General features: G+C 33.1%; 1 protein-coding gene across 6 annotated transcripts in view; it reads left to right on the top strand.

The window, feature by feature from the left end:
- The window catches only part of LOC128236745 (uncharacterized), a 34,206-nt gene extending 15,016 nt beyond the window's left edge, over positions 1–19,190 (top strand). For 5 of the 6 annotated variants that reach the window (XM_052951834.1, XM_052951831.1, XM_052951829.1 and 2 more), the window contains 37 exons: positions 214–470; positions 795–1,008; positions 1,157–1,399; positions 2,033–2,182; positions 2,770–2,964; positions 3,241–3,492; positions 3,868–4,066; positions 4,310–4,479; positions 4,757–4,918; positions 5,264–5,386; positions 5,644–5,781; positions 6,595–6,708; positions 7,103–7,216; positions 7,491–7,751; positions 8,077–8,202; positions 8,525–8,650; positions 8,921–9,046; positions 9,371–9,502; positions 9,790–9,867; positions 10,210–10,374; positions 10,632–10,757; positions 11,175–11,300; positions 11,473–11,601; positions 11,949–12,071; positions 12,442–12,702; positions 13,063–13,172; positions 13,455–13,491; positions 14,004–14,282; positions 14,476–14,514; positions 14,839–14,951; positions 15,173–15,234; positions 15,533–15,687; positions 16,344–16,449; positions 16,591–16,607; positions 17,464–17,590; positions 18,154–18,209; positions 18,381–19,190. In XM_052951834.1, the coding sequence (XP_052807794.1) occupies positions 214–470; positions 795–1,008; positions 1,157–1,399; positions 2,033–2,182; positions 2,770–2,964; positions 3,241–3,492; positions 3,868–4,066; positions 4,310–4,479; positions 4,757–4,918; positions 5,264–5,386; positions 5,644–5,781; positions 6,595–6,708; positions 7,103–7,216; positions 7,491–7,751; positions 8,077–8,202; positions 8,525–8,650; positions 8,921–9,046; positions 9,371–9,502; positions 9,790–9,867; positions 10,210–10,374; positions 10,632–10,757; positions 11,175–11,300; positions 11,473–11,601; positions 11,949–12,071; positions 12,442–12,702; positions 13,063–13,172; positions 13,455–13,491; positions 14,004–14,282; positions 14,476–14,514; positions 14,839–14,951; positions 15,173–15,234; positions 15,533–15,687; positions 16,344–16,449; positions 16,591–16,607; positions 17,464–17,590; positions 18,154–18,209; positions 18,381–18,421 (5,252 nt within the window). In that variant the 3' untranslated portion in view covers positions 18,422–19,190. The remainder of the gene's footprint in view (positions 1–213; positions 471–794; positions 1,009–1,156; positions 1,400–2,032; positions 2,183–2,769; positions 2,965–3,240; positions 3,493–3,867; positions 4,067–4,309; positions 4,480–4,756; positions 4,919–5,263; positions 5,387–5,643; positions 5,782–6,594; positions 6,709–7,102; positions 7,217–7,490; positions 7,752–8,076; positions 8,203–8,524; positions 8,651–8,920; positions 9,047–9,370; positions 9,503–9,789; positions 9,868–10,209; positions 10,375–10,631; positions 10,758–11,174; positions 11,301–11,472; positions 11,602–11,948; positions 12,072–12,441; positions 12,703–13,062; positions 13,173–13,454; positions 13,492–14,003; positions 14,283–14,475; positions 14,515–14,838; positions 14,952–15,172; positions 15,235–15,532; positions 15,688–16,343; positions 16,450–16,590; positions 16,608–17,463; positions 17,591–18,153; positions 18,210–18,380) is intronic. The other variant, XM_052951836.1, reaches the window with a different exon arrangement.
- The last annotated feature ends 580 nt before the right edge of the window (positions 19,191–19,770 follow it).

Genomic DNA, 19,770 nt, shown 5'->3' with positions numbered 1-19,770 from the left:
TAACGCATTCAAAGCAGCTCATAACCGTTCCAAGTTGGTAAATTAATAGAGATATGTTGATGCAGATGTAGCCTGTCTTTGAGGTTTCACGGCAAAAATCTAATATATAGCGTTAACATCTTACAGTTATTTGGCAAACACAAATAAAAACCCCGAAACGTTTGCATGGTCATGATACTTTCAAAAACACGAAATATTGTTTCTTTGTTTTAGGCATTAATGGATTAATCGTTAAAAGGATTACAGCAAATAGACAACTCCAGAACTTTGCAATGGATTGCGTAGACTGGTTTATAAGGAACAAACATAAGAAAGAAGAATATCACAGAATAATGAGTATACTCCCTAAGTGTCCCTGTAGCCTAGAGAAAGCAGAACAAGATCCGTTAGCCAGAGGCGAAAGTACAACTAATGACAAAACCATTTGTATAGAACTTCTACCATCCTTCAGGGCAGGATTTTATGGCAAGGTTAACTTCGTTTTTTGTAGTATTGAGTTCGTCATGGTTTATATTTTTGAAGAAAACGATTGAGATATCGTGAAGGCATAAATAACGTAGAAGGCATCGGTAGCAGCTGTGTCGACGCTTACCTAATCGTTCAAGATGGTATGCAAGTAAACCAAAGACAATGCACTGGTGTTAATAATTTTAATAACTGTCGGTTAAAGCACCTTACTCGACTGAAAGAAAAACATGTGTATCCGGACACAAATTGACGATTTAAGCTGGTCAGAACCTGATATGTGATTGGAATAAGATTTTAATATGTGATACATATTTAATACTTTATAGGTATGTTGCTATGAACGAAGTTCAGGACAATGGACAGATGAAATTCCGTTTGCCGGGGGATTGTATGCTTTTCATCCCGACCTTTCTCCACAGCAGCACAAACTACATGACCTGCTTCCTAAGAACGTTTGCTGTTCAAAATCAAGTTTTTGTCAGTTATACTACGAATTACGACCCATTGGAGAATGTTACAGAAACACTTGGTTTGACTTTGGTAAGCTGAACGCTGCTATACTAAAAATTGCTTTATGACCTCTTAATATGTACACTGCTAATATGCCTCTGGAACCTTAAATCGACTCTTGAATACGTTTGTGAGCGTTTGTGTAATTTTCCTTTTTAAAAATGTTTATTACTTTTAGCGGTATCATGGGGTGATCCCCACATACTTACTCTGGATGGAAAGAAGTTTATCTTTAATGGACTCGGAGAATACACCCTCTTGAAACACAACTTTGAAGGCAACGCCTTTGATTTACAAGCAAGAACAGAGCGGGCTGTTACAGTGAATAACACTTTAACGGATGCCACAATATACACAGCATTTGCTGCCAAGGACAGTTCTGGATCTTCTGTACACGTTGAGCTCAACACTGAAAGGAACGGTAATTAGGAACTTGCAAAATATCAGTCTCCTTCCAGTACCTTCTTTATACTTGATACAAAATAATTTAACAAAATCTAAATTAAATATTGAAGCGAATACATTAAAGGGACTGTAGACCAGATTGGCACCAAAAATTATTTTTTTCTGTAACAAATCTCAGAACAATTATTCGCCAAAATTGCAATCCAGTGTTGTATCCACTGTGCTACGAAGGCTAAGTCTAAACGAGTGGTATATTAAAGCTATATACCTAAATTGGTAATATCTCGTGATAACATCGACTAGCAAATCACGCATAAGGAATGAATTTTTAATGGAAAAATACGAACCAACTGCTAAACTTAAATAAATTGTAAACTATGTACTTCAATTAGTAAGTTCCAATGCATTGTGCACAATAATACCAAGTTTATGTCAGTTTCCGACAATTTTCTTTTTTCTTGTAAATTGATAATCTGGTGCACAGTTGCTTTAACGTTTTAACCCATTTTATGGAATTGCTTTCTAAAAAGATATATAATATATCTAATATCTTTGTGGCACTTTTGTTTCAAAACTGAAGCACACTGTCTTTATCAGCATCGTGGAATCCTTTATTTGATATGATTTTAGTATGTTTAATTTATTACAGGCATCATATTGTATGTCAACAATATTGATCGGACTGCTGATCAAGCGAACGATTCCTTCGCGTTACAAACGAAAAATAATACGTTAACCGTTGTCAAACATCGTGACAGCAAAAACAAAACGAATCTGGAAGTTGATTTTGTTAAGTCAGGTAGCCGTTTGGTGAAAATTTATTGTTTTTGAATATCAAACAAAACATGGTTCTTTAAGAGTTGATTTCATGTTAGAATACAGTCTTACCCCGTTGGCTCGAACTCGCTTGGTTCGAATTCCTCGATGACTGGATGTTAAGGACCGATTTCTATAAAGGCTCGAGGAATTTTCGCCGGTCCCTGGAAGTTCGAGCCAACGGGGTCTGACTGTATATACATCCCAAGAAGAGTTTCGAAGGAAACACAAACAAGCAGTGAGAGCGCTTATAGGATTCTCTTATTAAATCTTACTAAAGGATGTCAAAGTATAAGCTAATGATTTAAATATTGGTAGTAAATAATGCAGCATGTTTCATGACGCACTGTATTAAATCGCAGTCGAAAATTTAAAAAATGTGAAAACTGTATTTAAGCTCAGTTGATGTACTTAATAAATCAATATAAAATATCAAACATAGTCTGTATTTTATAAAATATGAAGTCCTCGAACGTAGTCTGTATTTATTAAATATGAAATCCTATATGTTTTTATTTGTGGAAAGAGTTAAATTGTTCAATTCATATTCATAATGCTTTAAATTCTCAGGAGTATCTCTGAGTATATTTACTGGCAATGGGATGCTGACACTTAAAACAACCGTCAACGCATCGTTAAAAGGGAAAGTGCGAGGATTGTTGGGAAATTTTGATGAAGATCCGGACAACGACTTTATAACTCCTGGCGAGCAGATTTTTAACAGCAATATCAGCGAATCTGAAATATTTCATTATGGCCAAATGTGTAAGAGAATACATTTAAGTTTTTGTGACAGTACTTAAAGCAGAGCCCACGTTTTCTGCTATAGAAATATTAAAACGTCTTTGCGTAGACGCATTGCGAGCCATTGTTGTACACAGTATTCATAAAAAAGTAAATGGATGTCAATTTATTTTACGATGTATTACTAAGTAACTGTCTTTAAATAGATGAAATAGCGCTCAGGCAAACTGAAAGATATTCTTAGTGACCTATTTGATGAATGCGAAATCGTTAACAATATCAATTCTAAATTCCCAGGGGAAATTGATGGTTTGAACTCCGCATTCCGGTATAGTGACAAGAAGAACCACAGTAATTACCACAACAGCTCCTTTATCCCTCGCTTCCTTGACTCAGTTCCAGTGGAAATTATAAAGGCAGCAAGCGAGACATGTGGCGGAGATCAGGACCTCGCCTGTATATTTGATCAAGTGTTTACAGAAAATGAAGACATTTCAAAGCAAACACATGAGACAACTATCGATGCAAAAGAAGCGATCACTGAAATAAGTAAGGAGTACGATTTATCGGTCTTTCCCAATATCCAGTTATATACTAATTTTAAGAAAAATTGCGTATAGAAGATTAGAACTAATGAATAATGTAAGTGTAATAAATCAGTTCCCTGCTTTCTGTTCATAAGAGGAAGATCAATTTCAGTTATTGACGGCCTCTTGCAAGTGTTTCGTCTCAGGTGTATTAATATTACAATCAAAACTTCATGAATACGTCTGGTATCTCAATAAGTAAAGAGACAAAATGAAGGACCGAAATAGTAGGGCTTCAATAAAATCAACAATGAACAAACTAAAACTGTGTCATACCTTTCCAATACAAAATTTGCGGCTGCTAAGCTTGTTTCTGTAGAGTTTCATATAATAACAGACAGGAGCGTTCCAAAACTGGTGACATGCGGTCGACTGGACGTTTGGATTGGAGAGGAAGCGGAGTGTCAATTGCAATTTGGCAGTGATGTTACAGATATCGAAGTGTTAGGATCCATGAAAAACTCGGTATTTGTAAATCAAACAACAGGAATTCTTAGATATAAGCATATACCCGGGCTGCCTGATGAAATTCTACGGTAAGAACACTTTTTTCCATGTGTCAAATTGATGGAACTTAATTTACATGGAATATCAATTTAGTGATATTTTCTTGTCACACAGTCGTGTGTTGTCATACTTTTGTAAATAACATTTATACTTGTGTTATCGGTTAATAGAAAAATTGAATAAATCGATTGATTGAAGATTTACATGATTTTTATCATTTAAAAATAAGCTATTAAACATTTCATTTGCACAATTTATTTATTTCATTTCAGTCTTATTGTAAAGGCCGAAGACGGTGGTATATCTCCCGTTGCAAACATCCCTATAACAGTATGTACCGGTTGTAGTGGACATGGTCTTTGTATTAACGAAACGGAGATGCAGGGCAGTCAGACGCTGTTGTTTCAATACAATAAGTGCCTTTGTAATGAACAATATACAGGTGAAAGAAATGAATAATAAGATGATATGTTTAGTAACGATGATCTCGTTTATAAAGACAATAATATTTTGTTCATAACACCCTCCACATCTATGTCCGATATATGTTGTAGTGAAGGTTCCTTTGTGACTGTCGTACCAAAACCAGTAGCCAAATCGAAAAACCAAGACCCTGTTAAAGGCTTTACAGACAATTCACATAGGAGACATGACCTCAACTTAAAGAATTAGATTAAATACCATTTCAACATTGAACAAAGGTCTCATATTTTTAACAGGACTTGACTGTGAGTTAGATATTGACGGATGCGTTGGACAACCATGTTCAATTGGACGAAGCTGTTCTGATGTACCTGCAGAATTTCACCTTGAAGACGAACCGGGATTTACCTGCTCAAGATGTCCGGATGGGTTTATCGATGATGGTGCGAGGTGTCAAGGTAAAAGTCTAGTGTATATGTATATCACACATTTTCAATTAGAATAAATACAGCAAAGAAATATATAGTGATAGCTTGTCTGTCAATGAAATCAATTACTGTTTGTTAGCTGTTAAATTTGTCTTCGTTTACAAACGGACGACATGAGTATGGTACTATGTTAACTTGCAGACCTCGTTTTTTGTCTGCAGAATAATTAGGTTTTAGATAATTTAATACGTATAAATGTCACAATTAAAAGGGTTAGGCTGCAAAAGGACCGGACGATGATGTGTTTCATCTTGTTATTTCATATGTCAATGATTGCGCGTACACAAATTCATGTAGGCCTCTTGTTCTTTTCAGATATCGATGAGTGTGCGGACACAAACTCATGTGAACAAATTTGTACCAATGCAGAAGGATCCTTCATATGTTCATGCAAAAGTGGATATAGACCTGAATCGTCTGACTTGACAAAATGTGTCGGTATGTTCAGCACTTTTCTACATTAGTCGTCACGTTGTTTTAACGAAAATATATACATCTTCAGTCATGAGTATTGTTTCTTACTTTAACGAAACATAGTATTTATGTATGTATGTGTTAAGCGTCCTCAAACTCATCGTCAATAAAAGCACAATGTGTATGTATTGCAAATTATCGGAAGGTACGGAATTCCGTTTATAAATCTTATGTATAAGTATTGTCAGTATTTTTTATAAACGATAAGAAATGTTTTCAAGACAACAATGAATGCGATGAAGCTACCCACAACTGCTCCCACATTTGCGAAAACACAATCGGAGAGTTTCAATGCAAATGCCATACCGGATATAAATTAGACTATACGAGGACTGAATGTGAAAAGATAAGCAACAATGGCAAGTGGCTACTTTCTTGTTTATTTTTACTTTTTTAGCTCTAGTGTTAAGTAAGCTGAAAGCTTATACTAATTCACTTTACTTTCGACTTCATTTACTGTGTAAAAACCCAGTACTGGTGTTTTGTTCAGAGGCACTGACCGTCTTAGCTTAAAACGTTCTCAGACGCCGAGCGCTTCTAAGCGATACGCACGCTTAACAGTTTCAACCATGATGGTATGGATGTAAATGAGCTACTTTCGTTTTACAAAGATAATAAGTCTTCATTAACAAATTAAAAATACTTTATTAATACTCATAAGAATCCGACTATCTTTACAGATAAGCATTGATGTAATTGATAAACTAAATTTTCTATTAAACAGAATAGCTTTTTGTGCTCAGTTCTTGTTTTGTTAGTATTGCCTTACCTAATATTAAAGGAATAATCGTATTATACTGAACTTATATGCATTCATGAAGTAATTATTAACCTTTAATTTCCCAAAGTATCCACTTCAATTAACAAAATATTTATACCTAAACAACCAAATTTTACCATTGAAAATATTTGTTTACAATTATTTACAGGTAGCTTTCCTTTAAATTTATGGATACGAATTCAAGAATTTTAAAATAGTTCCCTTTCTTTCAACATTTCCATCAAGAATAAAAAATCTTAAGATAACCTTAATATTCATGAGAGGAAAATCAATAATAATTTGAGGAAATGTTTGAAATTTTGTTTTTATATCACCTCTTATTCCAATCTCAAATACAGTCAAAGCATAACTATTCAATATACTTGATTTTAATTGTGTATTTTTATTAAAGATTGTAGTACTGATTGCTCAGCGACATCAGGATGTACAACGAATAAGAACAATGAATCGATATGTTTTTGTGAAAATGGTTTTGAGCTAGACAAAGATTCGAAGACTTGTACAGGTAATTAATGGGGATGCTCACATTAACGAAACACTTTATTTAAGCAGCACGTTGTGTGCTTGCCAGTATATTTAATTATATTTACAAATAATAAAATAAATAGCAGGTTGAAGAAGGTTTGAACGTTTCTTATTTCAAAACTATCTGATATTAAAACCGGTCAAAAACAATTCCAGCTTTCTTCTCAAGTATGATAAGATCTACCCTACACAATGGCAACGAACAACTAAAATGTTGACATGATTTCTTTCAATGTTAACGAAATTGCTCAACAACTTAAGTTTTTAAGATCTGTATATGTATCTTTGTTAGTGTATTAGTTAAAGTATTTGTTTAATATAAACTTATTGAATAAGTGAACTTAAAATCTTAGTTTTGTCAAATCTTATTTCAGATATTGATGAGTGCAAAAGGAATGTTTGTCCCCAAGATTGCACAAACTCTATCGGGTCGTATTCATGCAGATGTTTTGCTGGATACAGATTACAAGGACTGAAAGAATGTAAAGGTATTGCGAAAATTTTGAGATTAATTATTTATGGCTTGTTTAATAAAACAGCAATACATGTCTTGTTTATTGTTGTAAATGAGGAATCTTGTCCACAGAGTAGTCATTAGTTTTCGGATCCTTCGGGATCTTTTAACGTAACTTACCCAATAAGGAAAACAGAAAACCTCCTTTAAGCTGGTTCAAGGAGACGTTGACAGTATTACACCTACAAGTCATTCAAATGAACTTGGTATATATTACGAACCCTGAGAACACGAGAATTATATTGCAGAATGTGCTCCTCCATACTTTGGAACAAATTGTGAAGACATATGCAACTGTTCATCTCTCGGCACGAAAGAATGTCATCAAGTGAAGGGTTGCGTCTGTGAAAACGGCTGGCAAGGAGAAAGGTGTGATTTTGATGTCAATGAGTGCGAAAGTCACATTTCTCCATGTTCTGATGCCTACCAGACATGTGTCAATATTCCAGGATCGTTTCTATGCGAATGTTTAATTGGATACAAAGATAGTGGGAGTAGCCATTGTGAAGGTATCATTGAATATATAAAAAAATATGTCTGACACATCTATAATCAATCGTTACTGTTGACATTATGTCTTTTTTAATTAATTTCATCGTGTAAAAGTAGAACGTGATTTTCAAAATGTCCACTGAGAAGTTATTTGATCATTTGACTGTTATTTTATCAGATATAAGTTCACGCTATGCGAAGCGGGGTTGCCTTTTATTGTTTATTCCAGAAGATAGTATAGGCAATCGTTAAGAATATTTACGTAATAAGACGTTAGCTGCGTAGTTATAACTGTAATTATGTCAACTCGCCACATACATTTGTGTAAATGAAATATTTCAGACGTAGATGAGTGCACAAATCCTTTACTTAACGGATGCGGACAAAATATGCTATGCAGCAATACTGCAGGGGGCTATATATGTGCTTGCATGGAAGGCTTTGTTCGGTCGGAAAAAGACTGTAAAGGTATGTTTCATTTTGGGCACGGGAAAAATGCTAAAAATATTACACATTCGTTTAAAAAATATGTTTTTGATGTTGTATTGGTAGTGTTTGCTGAAGATATTTGAACCGAAATGCCCTCCGACATCTGTTCAGCGAAGAGAGTCGAATATAAGTGTTTGAAATGAAAAAAAAACAATAAGATTTATGTAGTATTAAATATGCGACATAGTTTGATATCTGTGTAGAATCGAATATTCTTATGCAAGTGATAAATTTAATAATTAAAACCTAGTATCAATATGCTGTTCAATATGGATTTATGATTTATGTTTTTCTTCTTTAGACGTCGATGAATGTAATCTCGGAATTAGCGGATGCCAACAGATGTGTGAAAATTTTCCTGGGCGTTTCAACTGCTATTGTTATTATGGTTATACCCTAGCCGAAGACCGAAAATCATGCCTGGAAGGTAAGGGACTTATACACAATGGTTTTAATAAGGCTTCTTATCGATAGTACAAAAACACGATTTTTCGTGTGTTGTTTTCGTCTGCTTTGGGACGTCTTTTACTTTTTACTGGCTTCTTGATGTCTGTGCATTGAATTTAACCAAATGTTTCATTGATATCTTGTTTTCCAACATTATCAAAAACATGCATATACTCTTGATCTGATAATGCGAAAACGATTCATTTATAACCAATGCATTTTATTGTTGTGTCAATAATTTCCATTTCAGTTCAGAACCCATGCTTACAATTAAGTTATCTAAACTGCTCTCACTATTGTGTCGTTGAGGAAAGAAAAGCCGAATGTAAATGTAACTTTGGCTTTTACATTGATGAAGACTTACAAACATGTAAAGGTAAATTTAAACTTACCATAATACAATTATTTAAAACGTGTTGTTAAAAAGCCTATTTAATGCAAAACATGTGCGTTTTTTTTGGTTTTTTAGTTTCGTTTACTAATTCCTTGTTTATCGAGATCATGGTGAATACAGCTTATGGAAGACAACGTCATTTTATCCGTTGTTAGCGGCCTTGCTTCACTCAATGTTAGTATGAAAAAGCTTAATTAAACAGTGCTAAGTTCTTACCAAAAGGATTATGTTTCAGGTCTCCTGGATATATTATTCAGCATCAAACTGTTAACCTACTTAAAATGCAAGTTTTATGAAAACTTTCAGATATAAACGAATGCGATAACGAGACTTTAAACGAATGTCAGCCAAAAGAGAATTGCATTAACGTTCCGGGTTCGTATAATTGTAAGTGTACACCAGGATTCAAACTCTCCCATGATGGTCGGCAGTGTGACGGTAAGAGTGCTTGTTGTAAGATTTTAGATTTTATATAATTTTTTCGTGATATTTCACATTTGAGACGTGCGTAAACAAGATGTATTTTGAACGCTAAATGCGAGACCGTTATCGTATGATTTCAGATAATGCTATATATAACTGCAGCACTGTCCACTTCAAATTTTAAATTTTGTACATGTGCCTGTTTTCTGCGTTACATGAGCATCATACTCACTTTATTAGACTGTTAAGATGTATGTGTACTCCTCATTTACGTTTACTTGTATCATGGTTATATTTTACAGAATGTGATCAATACCACTTTGGAAATAATTGTGAGCAAACTTGCAGCTGTTTACATGGAACATGTGATAAAACACAAGGCTGGTTTAGCAATCGAATTTATTCAAAATTGAAAACTCTTCCGCTCGTTCAATACCTATAAATCCATTACTTTTAGATTCAAACAATGACACATAGTAGGAAGCTTTGTAATCATGTTGAACATATAATGACCGCTTTTTAACCGAGCTTTCCTGGCTTTACCTTTTTGTTTCCTACTAAAAACAAATGAGTATTTTTATAAAATCATTCATGGCACATATATGCTAGCAGCAAACATGTACTTCTGTAATTAACACTTCTTATTTGGATTGTTAAGTTTGTTAGTTTTTATTTCGGTTTTACAATATCAATGCCATACATGTTTTTGTCGTAAATTGTAGGTTGTAACTGCAGTGAAGGTTGGGCTGGTGATCAGTGTGACATTGACCTCGACGAATGTGACAATGAAGACTTGTGTCCCACAAACTTTGAGTGTGTAAACACGCTTGGCAGCTTTCTTTGTCATTGTCACTCTGGGTTTGTTAGGACAGAGGACAGATGCGATGGTCAGTCGAGGAGTTGTACTAAAATTCATTTATTGAAATACGAATGAAAGTTGTTTCCATTGTGTACCGTGTTTAATTGTTTTCGATATCCGTGGTTTTTGTTCGAAACCAAATCTTCTATTTGGAGGTCATTCACATTAATATCAAACACTTCAGCATTTTTAAATTTAAGACACTTGGCCCGTACAAATTGAAATGATACTAAAGAGCGGGAAACGCATCTTTATTCGTAACATGTTTTATGTTATGTTTGGCAGATATCAATGAATGTCTGGACGCTTCACTGAATACGTGCGAACAAGCATGTCACAATACCGGCGGTGAATACGAATGCACTTGTTACAAAGGATATATGTCAAATGTTACAACTGGAGGGTGTTCAGGTACGTTCACATAGGAGAAAATGTAAATATAGCTTTTAAAACATCATTTAAGTAAGGAGGGTTAATTTGATAATTTCCATGTTTGTGTTTCAATGGAATTTCTGCCAACTGTTATTCTTATGTTTACACCTTGAATATGTGTTATGCTGCTGAAAAATATTTCAGCATATCCTACGAACCAGTATTTATTGTCAATAGGTTTGCCCAAAACGGTATTTTGCCAAACTTTTTACTGTAGTGCGTCATTTCTGTTTGTGTTTTGTCTCAACCAACGATTGATTTCATCACATTTTATTTTCAGAGAACATTCATATGAACTAGAATACACAGTAATCATTATAATGATTAGGCTAGACATTTATGTTAGTGTTAATATTTTATGCTCGTAGATGATTTTGTAAATTGTATTCTCTTCAGATGTCGATGAATGCCAATCAGGATTTCACCAATGTGACCAAAATTGCCAAAACACTCAGGGAGGATATATATGCACGTGTAAAGAAGGGCTAGTGCTTGATCTAACTGACCGGCATTCTTGTCTAGGTAAATAATATTTAGCAGGTACTGTTTGGTTAACATGATACATGTGAGTATGTTCGTGTTTGCAATTTTTAAATTATATGTTAGACTTGATTCAAACTATATTATTTTAGATTTTTTTTGTTGGAAATACAATTTGAGGACCATTAACAATCATATCCCTATTTTATTTCAGCCGAGATAGAATGTGATTCTGCTGAAGCTAAAAACTGTCCGGAAAATTCAATCTGTACACGAAATGCCGACATAACTAAATGTATTTGTAAGAGAGGATATGTACAGATAGCAACTAATGCCTGCATAAGTATGAATACATTTTCGAAGTAAAATATGCATGTCAATATTTATAGTAGTCATGGTAATATAAATACTAGTGTAAGCCTTAACAAGCTGTAGGTCTGCCATATTTGACTTATATAGGCTGAAACATGTCGTAATGTATGTATCTTTGAAAAGTTGGCAATATTTTAATGTAATTAACGCGGGTTTGTTATGAAAATGAAATTCACAAAATTCTTTAAATATGTCTTTTTTCTGAATATGTTTTCAGCTTAATGGGATACATATTAAAACAAAATAATACCGGATATCCTTTGTTGGAAGCATGTTAAAAACACATTGCTACATTTAAATAACCATTATTATTTACAGATGTGAACGAATGCAATGACGAAAATGGTTACTGTGCTCACACATGCCAAGATAACCCAGGAGGATATGAATGTCTGTGTGAAGATGGATTCCACCTTTCAAACGATGGGAGATCATGTGAAGGTATGTAATTGTAATGACATTATTTTGGTTATGGTACAAGTATTTCAATTATATCAATTATTAACGATAAGTTATTACAATTGTCTGTGTATGAATAAATTATTAATATTATTATGTTGTTTTTTGTTATTTGTTCATGTTTGTTGTTAAAAAAAATATTTTGTAAAAACTAACGTATTTTAAGATCTTGTCGACATTCATAAAGTTTAATATAAAAGAGTTCGCCTCACCAGCACCATGCTTACTCACGTTCTCGAGAAAACATAATGAACAGTGATTCATAACACCTTAACACGATTTATTATTAATTCAAATACAATGATTGAGCATACTTTGAACTAAATAATAATGTTATTATGTTATCCAAAAGCGTGTGAAAAAGGCACTTTTGGTGTAAACTGCAATTCAACTTGCAACTGTAAAGCCGAAAACACATTCACTTGTGAGAACGCTGCTGGAACTTGTACGTGCAAACAAGGATGGACCGGTGACGATTGTTCGAAAGACGTTGACGAATGTAATCTCGGTACGCACACATGTTCAGAAAATTCTTCATGTAGAAATAAAGATGGAGGTTTTTTATGCGATTGTCACACGGGGTACCAGAAAACCGGTGGCGGACTATGCGCAAGTAAGTACAATTTTATGTTTATGTTCAACACCTTTGTACTTGAGTTTCCGTTTAAGCAGACTTTATTTCTGGTACCATTTATTGTGTATTTCTTCGTCCTTTCAATTCAACAAACTCAAGGGACAAGCCCGCTAGTCACCCATATATGAATGAAAGGCCCAGTAATCTCTTAAAGAACGATCATTGCGTAACAAAACAATAAAACTAGACTACGCATGCTTTATAATTTCCTGATAAATGCATTCTAACAAAAGGTATTTATAATGAAAATTATAATTATATTCATTATAAACAGACTAAATGATTTTTTTAAATGTTTAAAAATGAATTTTAAAATATATGGGTGTTAATTCGAATTAGAATGTGATCGAAATTATTTCGGTGAGGCATGCCGTCGACGTTGTGAATGCTTTGAAGACGAGAAGCAGTTTTCGTGTGATCATATTGATGGGCAATGTAATTGCAAAATGGTACCATGAATTTTATTATATAATGGATTAAAATTAATAGCTGTACATAAATAGTTGACAAATTGATTCTTCATGTTTCCTTATATAAGACATAGACTACAAGTTACCATTAATTTTAACCATGGCCATTGCATTTAGCATAACAACTGCTGATTTTGTTCTATTTAATTCTTTGTAACACAATATGGAAAGAAAATGTACTTTTCTAGATGCATGCTTTAAAACCTGTATACTAGAACATTTCTGATATCGGTGTAAACGGCCATTTTATCCATATTATAGGGATTTCATCGTAAAACTGAGTCGGCAACATGCGACCGTAAGCATATATTACTTTTTCAGGTTATATGTTCATGCTTATACTCTTTCATTGTTTTATTAGCTCATATAATAACTTTTTACCTGTATTAATATGTATTCCTTCAATGTAAACACTGTGTAATGCATGATATCTGGTTTAGATTAACGGATGTTTATGTAATATTTAACTTGCTAATGACGTAATCCTCTGTCGAATTATTCAGCAAAATATTTCTCCACTTACTCTGAACTTACTAAACTATTTGCGCAAATCTATTTAACTTGTTTATCATATTTTTGTACACTGATTTCACTCTGAAACTTTTCACATTTATTTCTAAATATATATATATCTATATATATATATATATCTATATATATATATATATATATATATATATAGATATATATAGATAGATATATATATATATATATATATATATATATATGGAACTTGAATAAGTTTTATAGCTATAAAAAGTCGATAAATTTCATTTGTCTTTACGAATACTCTTATACAATTATGTGCAGGGTGCATCAATAATACATACGGCCTCGATTGTGCAAATATATGTGAATGCAACACAACAAACAGTGCTGATAGCAATCAGTCATGTGACGAAAAGGATGGAACTTGCTTTTGTAACAAGTTCTGGGGTGGAATTTCATGCAACGTTGATGTCAACGAATGTAAAGTTCAAACAATATGTGGAGACGATCAACTGAAAGGTTGCCACAATACAGAGGGTAACTTCTCATGCGGCTGCAAACGAGGCTATAAGTTAGACTTATTCAACAATTGCGTCAAAGGTTATTCAACATTGTACTATCATAGATGCAGATACACGTGTATTATATGATTAACTGTAGTACCGTATGCACATGATAATACGTTTGTCCTTATAATGACTAAAGAAGAATGTACATATATAAATGAGAATGTTTAATACCACAGCAGATCGTTTTTAAATACATTCTAAATTTCAGCTTAATATTTTTTCAGATACTAGCTTTGATGTAGATTGTAATCAAAATGTCACAGGTACGTTTAATAATGATTTCCTTTAACTAGAAATTATTTTTAATTACATTTAAACATTTAAACACACTTTTCCTACTAAAGATATAGTGTTAACTCGCGGTTCGTGTGTTCATAATATACTCCTCAACAAATGCTTTATGTATATATTGCTTTAGAAATTCGAGCACTACTACTCAACTGTGTGCAAGAGAGCGTTGACAAAATAGCACTTACCATTTATGCCAATGAAACAGTTTCAATCAAACCGAGCCTGTTTTTATACTTACCATATATTTTGTACTTTCCAAGAACTTATCCATCATACATGCGCATTTTCCTTTTCAGATTGCACGGTTGCTGTCACATTAACATCATTGCTCAATATTACTTTTGACGAGACTGTTAATCTGGATATCGGTTCTACATACAGACAAACTGCAAGAAAACTAACAGATTCTGTGAGTTTAATGATTGGTGATTAAGATTAAACATTGTTTGGCGATTGGTAGTAATAGGTTTTTTTAAACGCAATGCCTCGTTTTAATACCAGTGTTTAATTTTCTCTGATATATTGAAAATGTGAAAAATCTACGAAATAATACATAAACCTATCACTGTAAATATATTGCCAAATGGCGAAGGGCATGCTACATGTGACAGCAATATATATTATTTTCAGCTTCTTTCATACATGAAGAGATATACCAACTTTCCTGTCGAAATAAAGATTTGTGATATCAGGTTGGTAACCATAATTGTGTAGGCTTTAATAAAACTGTTTCCATATATTTATACATCGTACATCAAGTTAAATTATTTATTGGGTTAGGTAATAAGGTTGGGTTATTTTTAAACCGGGCTTATGTTTAAACTTTTTGCTACTGAGCTTGTTTCTGTAGCTTTTCGCATAAATATTTGATTGGAGAGTAAAAATCATTTTTTTTAATAAATCCACCTGTTCACGATAATATGTGAAGATATCACTTAGTAAGCCAATATATATATAGTGAACTGCCATATCTCTGGTAATATCTTTCAGGAAAAGAGGACGTCTTTATGTGAATTATACCGTTTGCATGAACGCAACATTTGAAGAAGAGGATAAATTACAAAGTGAAGCTGCAAATGCATTTTTGCAACTGGCACGGGGAGATACTTTAGAATTTGATGGCGATATGGTGCATGTATCTGCAGGTAGTACGCCCTAATGTCAAATTTTGATTTATTTTGCCAATTTTACAGTGCGTTTATAAATGTGTATTTAAATAGATAAATGAACATGATCTTCAGAAAACCGCTGAGAATTGTGACTCTTATTTAAATTAAATTTAAGGCTTGGTTTCACTATGGTAGTTCAATAAAAAGTTCAAAATTCCGATTAGCGTCCAAGGACGCATATTAAATGTTCCGTGTGAATGTTTTATTTGTATAACACGCACTTTTAAGTAAGGGGTTTTAAAGCAATGAGTTAGGTTGTTTAATTAAGTATTTAAGCTGGTTTTTGTTATAGAAAATGATTTGAGCATACTGATACCAAATATTAAATTGTTCTGTCGCTTGAAGAAAAATATTTTTTACAGATAAAGCTTCACGCTTTGCTTGGTATTTAAATTTACGTTTTTGAACGAACCTGTTCTGTTGTTGGCAAAACGCGCGACCCAATCCCTATAATTGTTTAAATGCGTAACGTTTGTTTGGTCAGACTTGGAATTTATACTATTATTGTTATATTTGTTTTTTTATGCACAGAAAACACAAATAAACGAGTTGATATAGCCTACCTATTGTCTTATAAGGCATGAATAACTTTTCTGTTATTAGCTTATAACTACAATTCCATATATTTTCAGAGTCATCGGTCTATACAGACGATAAATGCCAGTTTTACCAAAATATGTTCGGGAATTGTGACATGGGCTACAAATGTTGCGTTGAGGAGGATCGCGTCAAATGCTGGTAAAAACTGTTAAAGAGAGAATGAAAAAACCCATTTTGATTTCAAAACTGATACGTTTATCACAACACGAACATTTTTAAAGCCTTGATAATTGCAGTTTGTTGTGCTTTTATTTTGATGTTTTTCTTTATACATTTCAGCGAGGATAATCGAAATGGTAATACTTAAATTTTTAGAGCTTTAAAAGGTATTTCAAACGGTTGAAAAAGTGACGCATCATTACACAGTGAAGTAGTTAGTGGCAATTTATGTGGCAGCCATTGGTTATGAAATCATCATAAACGTTGCTAAGTTCGCATCGAAAAGTTGCTATTTCAGTCTATGACCCAAGACACAGGTTAAATGGACTCCACGATGCTTTTCTGATGTCTGAGACAAGCATCTCTTAGACTTATTTACCATTGTATCTGAGTGTGTAATTGTTTCCTTCTTTTATTGCATTACAATGTTGGACATTGGTATAAACTTGAGGACATTGGGTTTCAAAAAACTTTGTTTTCAACCAATGGGAAACATTATCAACACTAAAAGTATAACATAAAACCATTGTGTAAGTTAGAAACTTGCATAATCACATCATTGTTGTTTTCATTAAATGTTTAAAATGCATAGTTAATTTTAACTGTTTGAATATAGCTTATTACAGTTAAAGTATGATTTGTCATATCAAACTTATGTTTTTGCAATAGTGCTTAACTTAGAATGCCTGGTGATGTTACATAATTTTGGTATCACTTGATAATATATTGGTTGCTAATTACTAATATGAAAAACATGTCTTAATACACAGATGTATGTTTTTGTATTTCTTGTTTATGTTCTTTAGTTCAATTGCATTTGAATGTAAAACGAATTGTATTAATCATCTTTGAAGGCCAAAACAGCTTGGAATAATTGTAACAGTAAACAATTTACATATTATGTTTTTACAATTAAGCCCTTTCAAATGATATGCTTACCAGAAAACAATATTCCCATAATTGTATATCAGATACCTTGATTACATATTTCAGATCGGGCAATAATCATGGGATCTGTATTTGGAGGAACTGCGTTCTTAATGATTGTCGTGATTTCCTATGTAACCATAGTAACACTAAGACGCAAAATGAACAGGAAAAAGGACAACCGCTATCCTAGGTATGGTGTTAACAAAATGCATATACTTAAGTCTAATGACCGTGATGGTCTCTGTCAGTATGAAATACACTACGGCGAAACAAATAATAGGAAAAAAGCCGATCGTTATCCTACTTATTGTATAGAAGAAATGCATGCATATGCTTAGTTCTAATTATTGAGACTATATTGAGATTATATCACTACGACGTAAAATACTGAGGACAAATACTAAGCGTTATTCTGAGTATTACGTTGATGAAGTGCAAATACATATTTAGAGTAAATGATATTACTTATTGTGATGATTTGTTTAATTCTATAATGTTCTGATAAAAGGCGTTTTAAGTAATCAAGGTAATATTGATGTATTATATATACTAATTTACTTTTGTTAGAAAACTGGTGAGCTAAATTAAAACCTCTTTTAGCCTTGCGACTTATATATCTCTGTTGCAAAGTATTTCAGTTCATGAATCCATTAGATATTGTCGTCAGTGTAATTCCGTAAAAGCAATTTTAAATTTTCACAAATTACCTCCACCATACAATGAATGAAACTGTATAATAATGTTGTATGTCAGGTCCACACCACAACCCACGACTTCTCGGTCTCGTGAGGATTTAACAACTTACAACGGTAATCAACTAGTACATATTTAATGATACTTATTATTGCCGTTGTTTATACGAAATATTTGTAGACTTACGATGCAGTGTTAAATTAAAATATTGTATCCATTAACGTTTCCACAAAATAAGGGTGTAAACAAATATGTAATAAAAGTCTTTGTCTTGTTCTGGTTTTCAGATGCTAGTGGTTATATAATAGCACGCATAAGTGTGGACTAGTTGTATTTATTTACAAAAGGTATATATTGATACTATAGGACAATCGACATTATACACTTTAATTGGCATTGACCAATGTGAATCTTCGTTAATTATGTAAACGTGTTTGAACCATAACAGTATTGAAGGCTGCATTTGAAAAACTGAACTGCGAAGTTGGATACCACAAATGAACGGTTGAAAGTGTAAACTTAGGGGGTTTTATCGTTTAGTTCTGGTCTACAATACGTGTAGTGTATTAAATTGTTAATCGTGACTGAGCTGTAAAAATGAGGCCAGAAAACTTTAATCGAGATAATGTCGGGATTTCCTTGTTTGCCTTTTTTACACAATTGCACAAGTTTATTTCGGAAATATGTCTGTTCCATGTCGCTGTATGTGACTGTAGTAATCTCCAGATTTTGTTTAGTTATACAAAGGTTTGTTATCATATATTGAACATATTTCTACGTCCGATTCGATTTTGTCAGACGCTATTAGATTCGCTGACAGTACTGGCATAAAACGGAACGCTATTGAGCTCGTTTGGTGTCTTCTTCACCAGCTTTAGTTAAAGTTAAATGCTTTTGCATTCGTCTGTCAGAGTTATTAAGAAAAGACAGAAAGTGGATTTAGACTACAATTTTACCCAATGCTTATATTGCTTAAATGAATAATTGCATTGGGTTACTGAAAGAAATATTAAAATATTGCTAGAGAATAATACAATCATATGATTCCAATCCAAGTTTAAGTATATGCATTTGTGTCGACATGTGGTGTGTTTTTCTCAATAAAAATGTTTAAACAAACTATTGTATGCGCGTCATACACTTCATTTGCAATATTATATCCATATTCCAGACAGGTCGCTTTATTTGCTCACGAATTTAAAACTGTTTTTAGGCGACTTTACCCCAACAGCTTTTCATGGAACACCGAAACGGTAATTCTTACCATCAGACACACGCATGTAAGCGTAACTCGTTATTCTATTGCAAACCAACTGGTTAAGGTCAGCTCATCATTTAGAACACAAACATCATAATGTTATTTGTGCAATTAAAATTGATTCCCAAGTTCGATTGCAACATAATGTTACTATATTTACAAGACAGATTTTAAGATCTAAGCTCATAAAATTTACAAAACAATAAAATTGCCTAATTAGCGTCTCAAGATAGAGGATACATATTTTAACCAAACACATTTCCATAATCGTCATAGTCCGATAATGTTTCACGTTAACAAGAAATATTCAAACCAGTCTTTAAAGAAAACCGTGCACCTTCAACATTTGGCACATCAGATTTTCACACGTGTCAAGTGTGAACATTATTACGTAAGACAACGCAGAGTCTGTATGATAT

The sequence above is a fragment of the Mya arenaria genome, chromosome 6 (assembly GCF_026914265.1).
Source record: "Mya arenaria isolate MELC-2E11 chromosome 6, ASM2691426v1".
NCBI classification, from domain to species: Eukaryota; Metazoa; Mollusca; class Bivalvia; order Myida; family Myidae; genus Mya; species Mya arenaria.
This window is presented reverse-complemented; position numbering and strand designations above follow the sequence as displayed.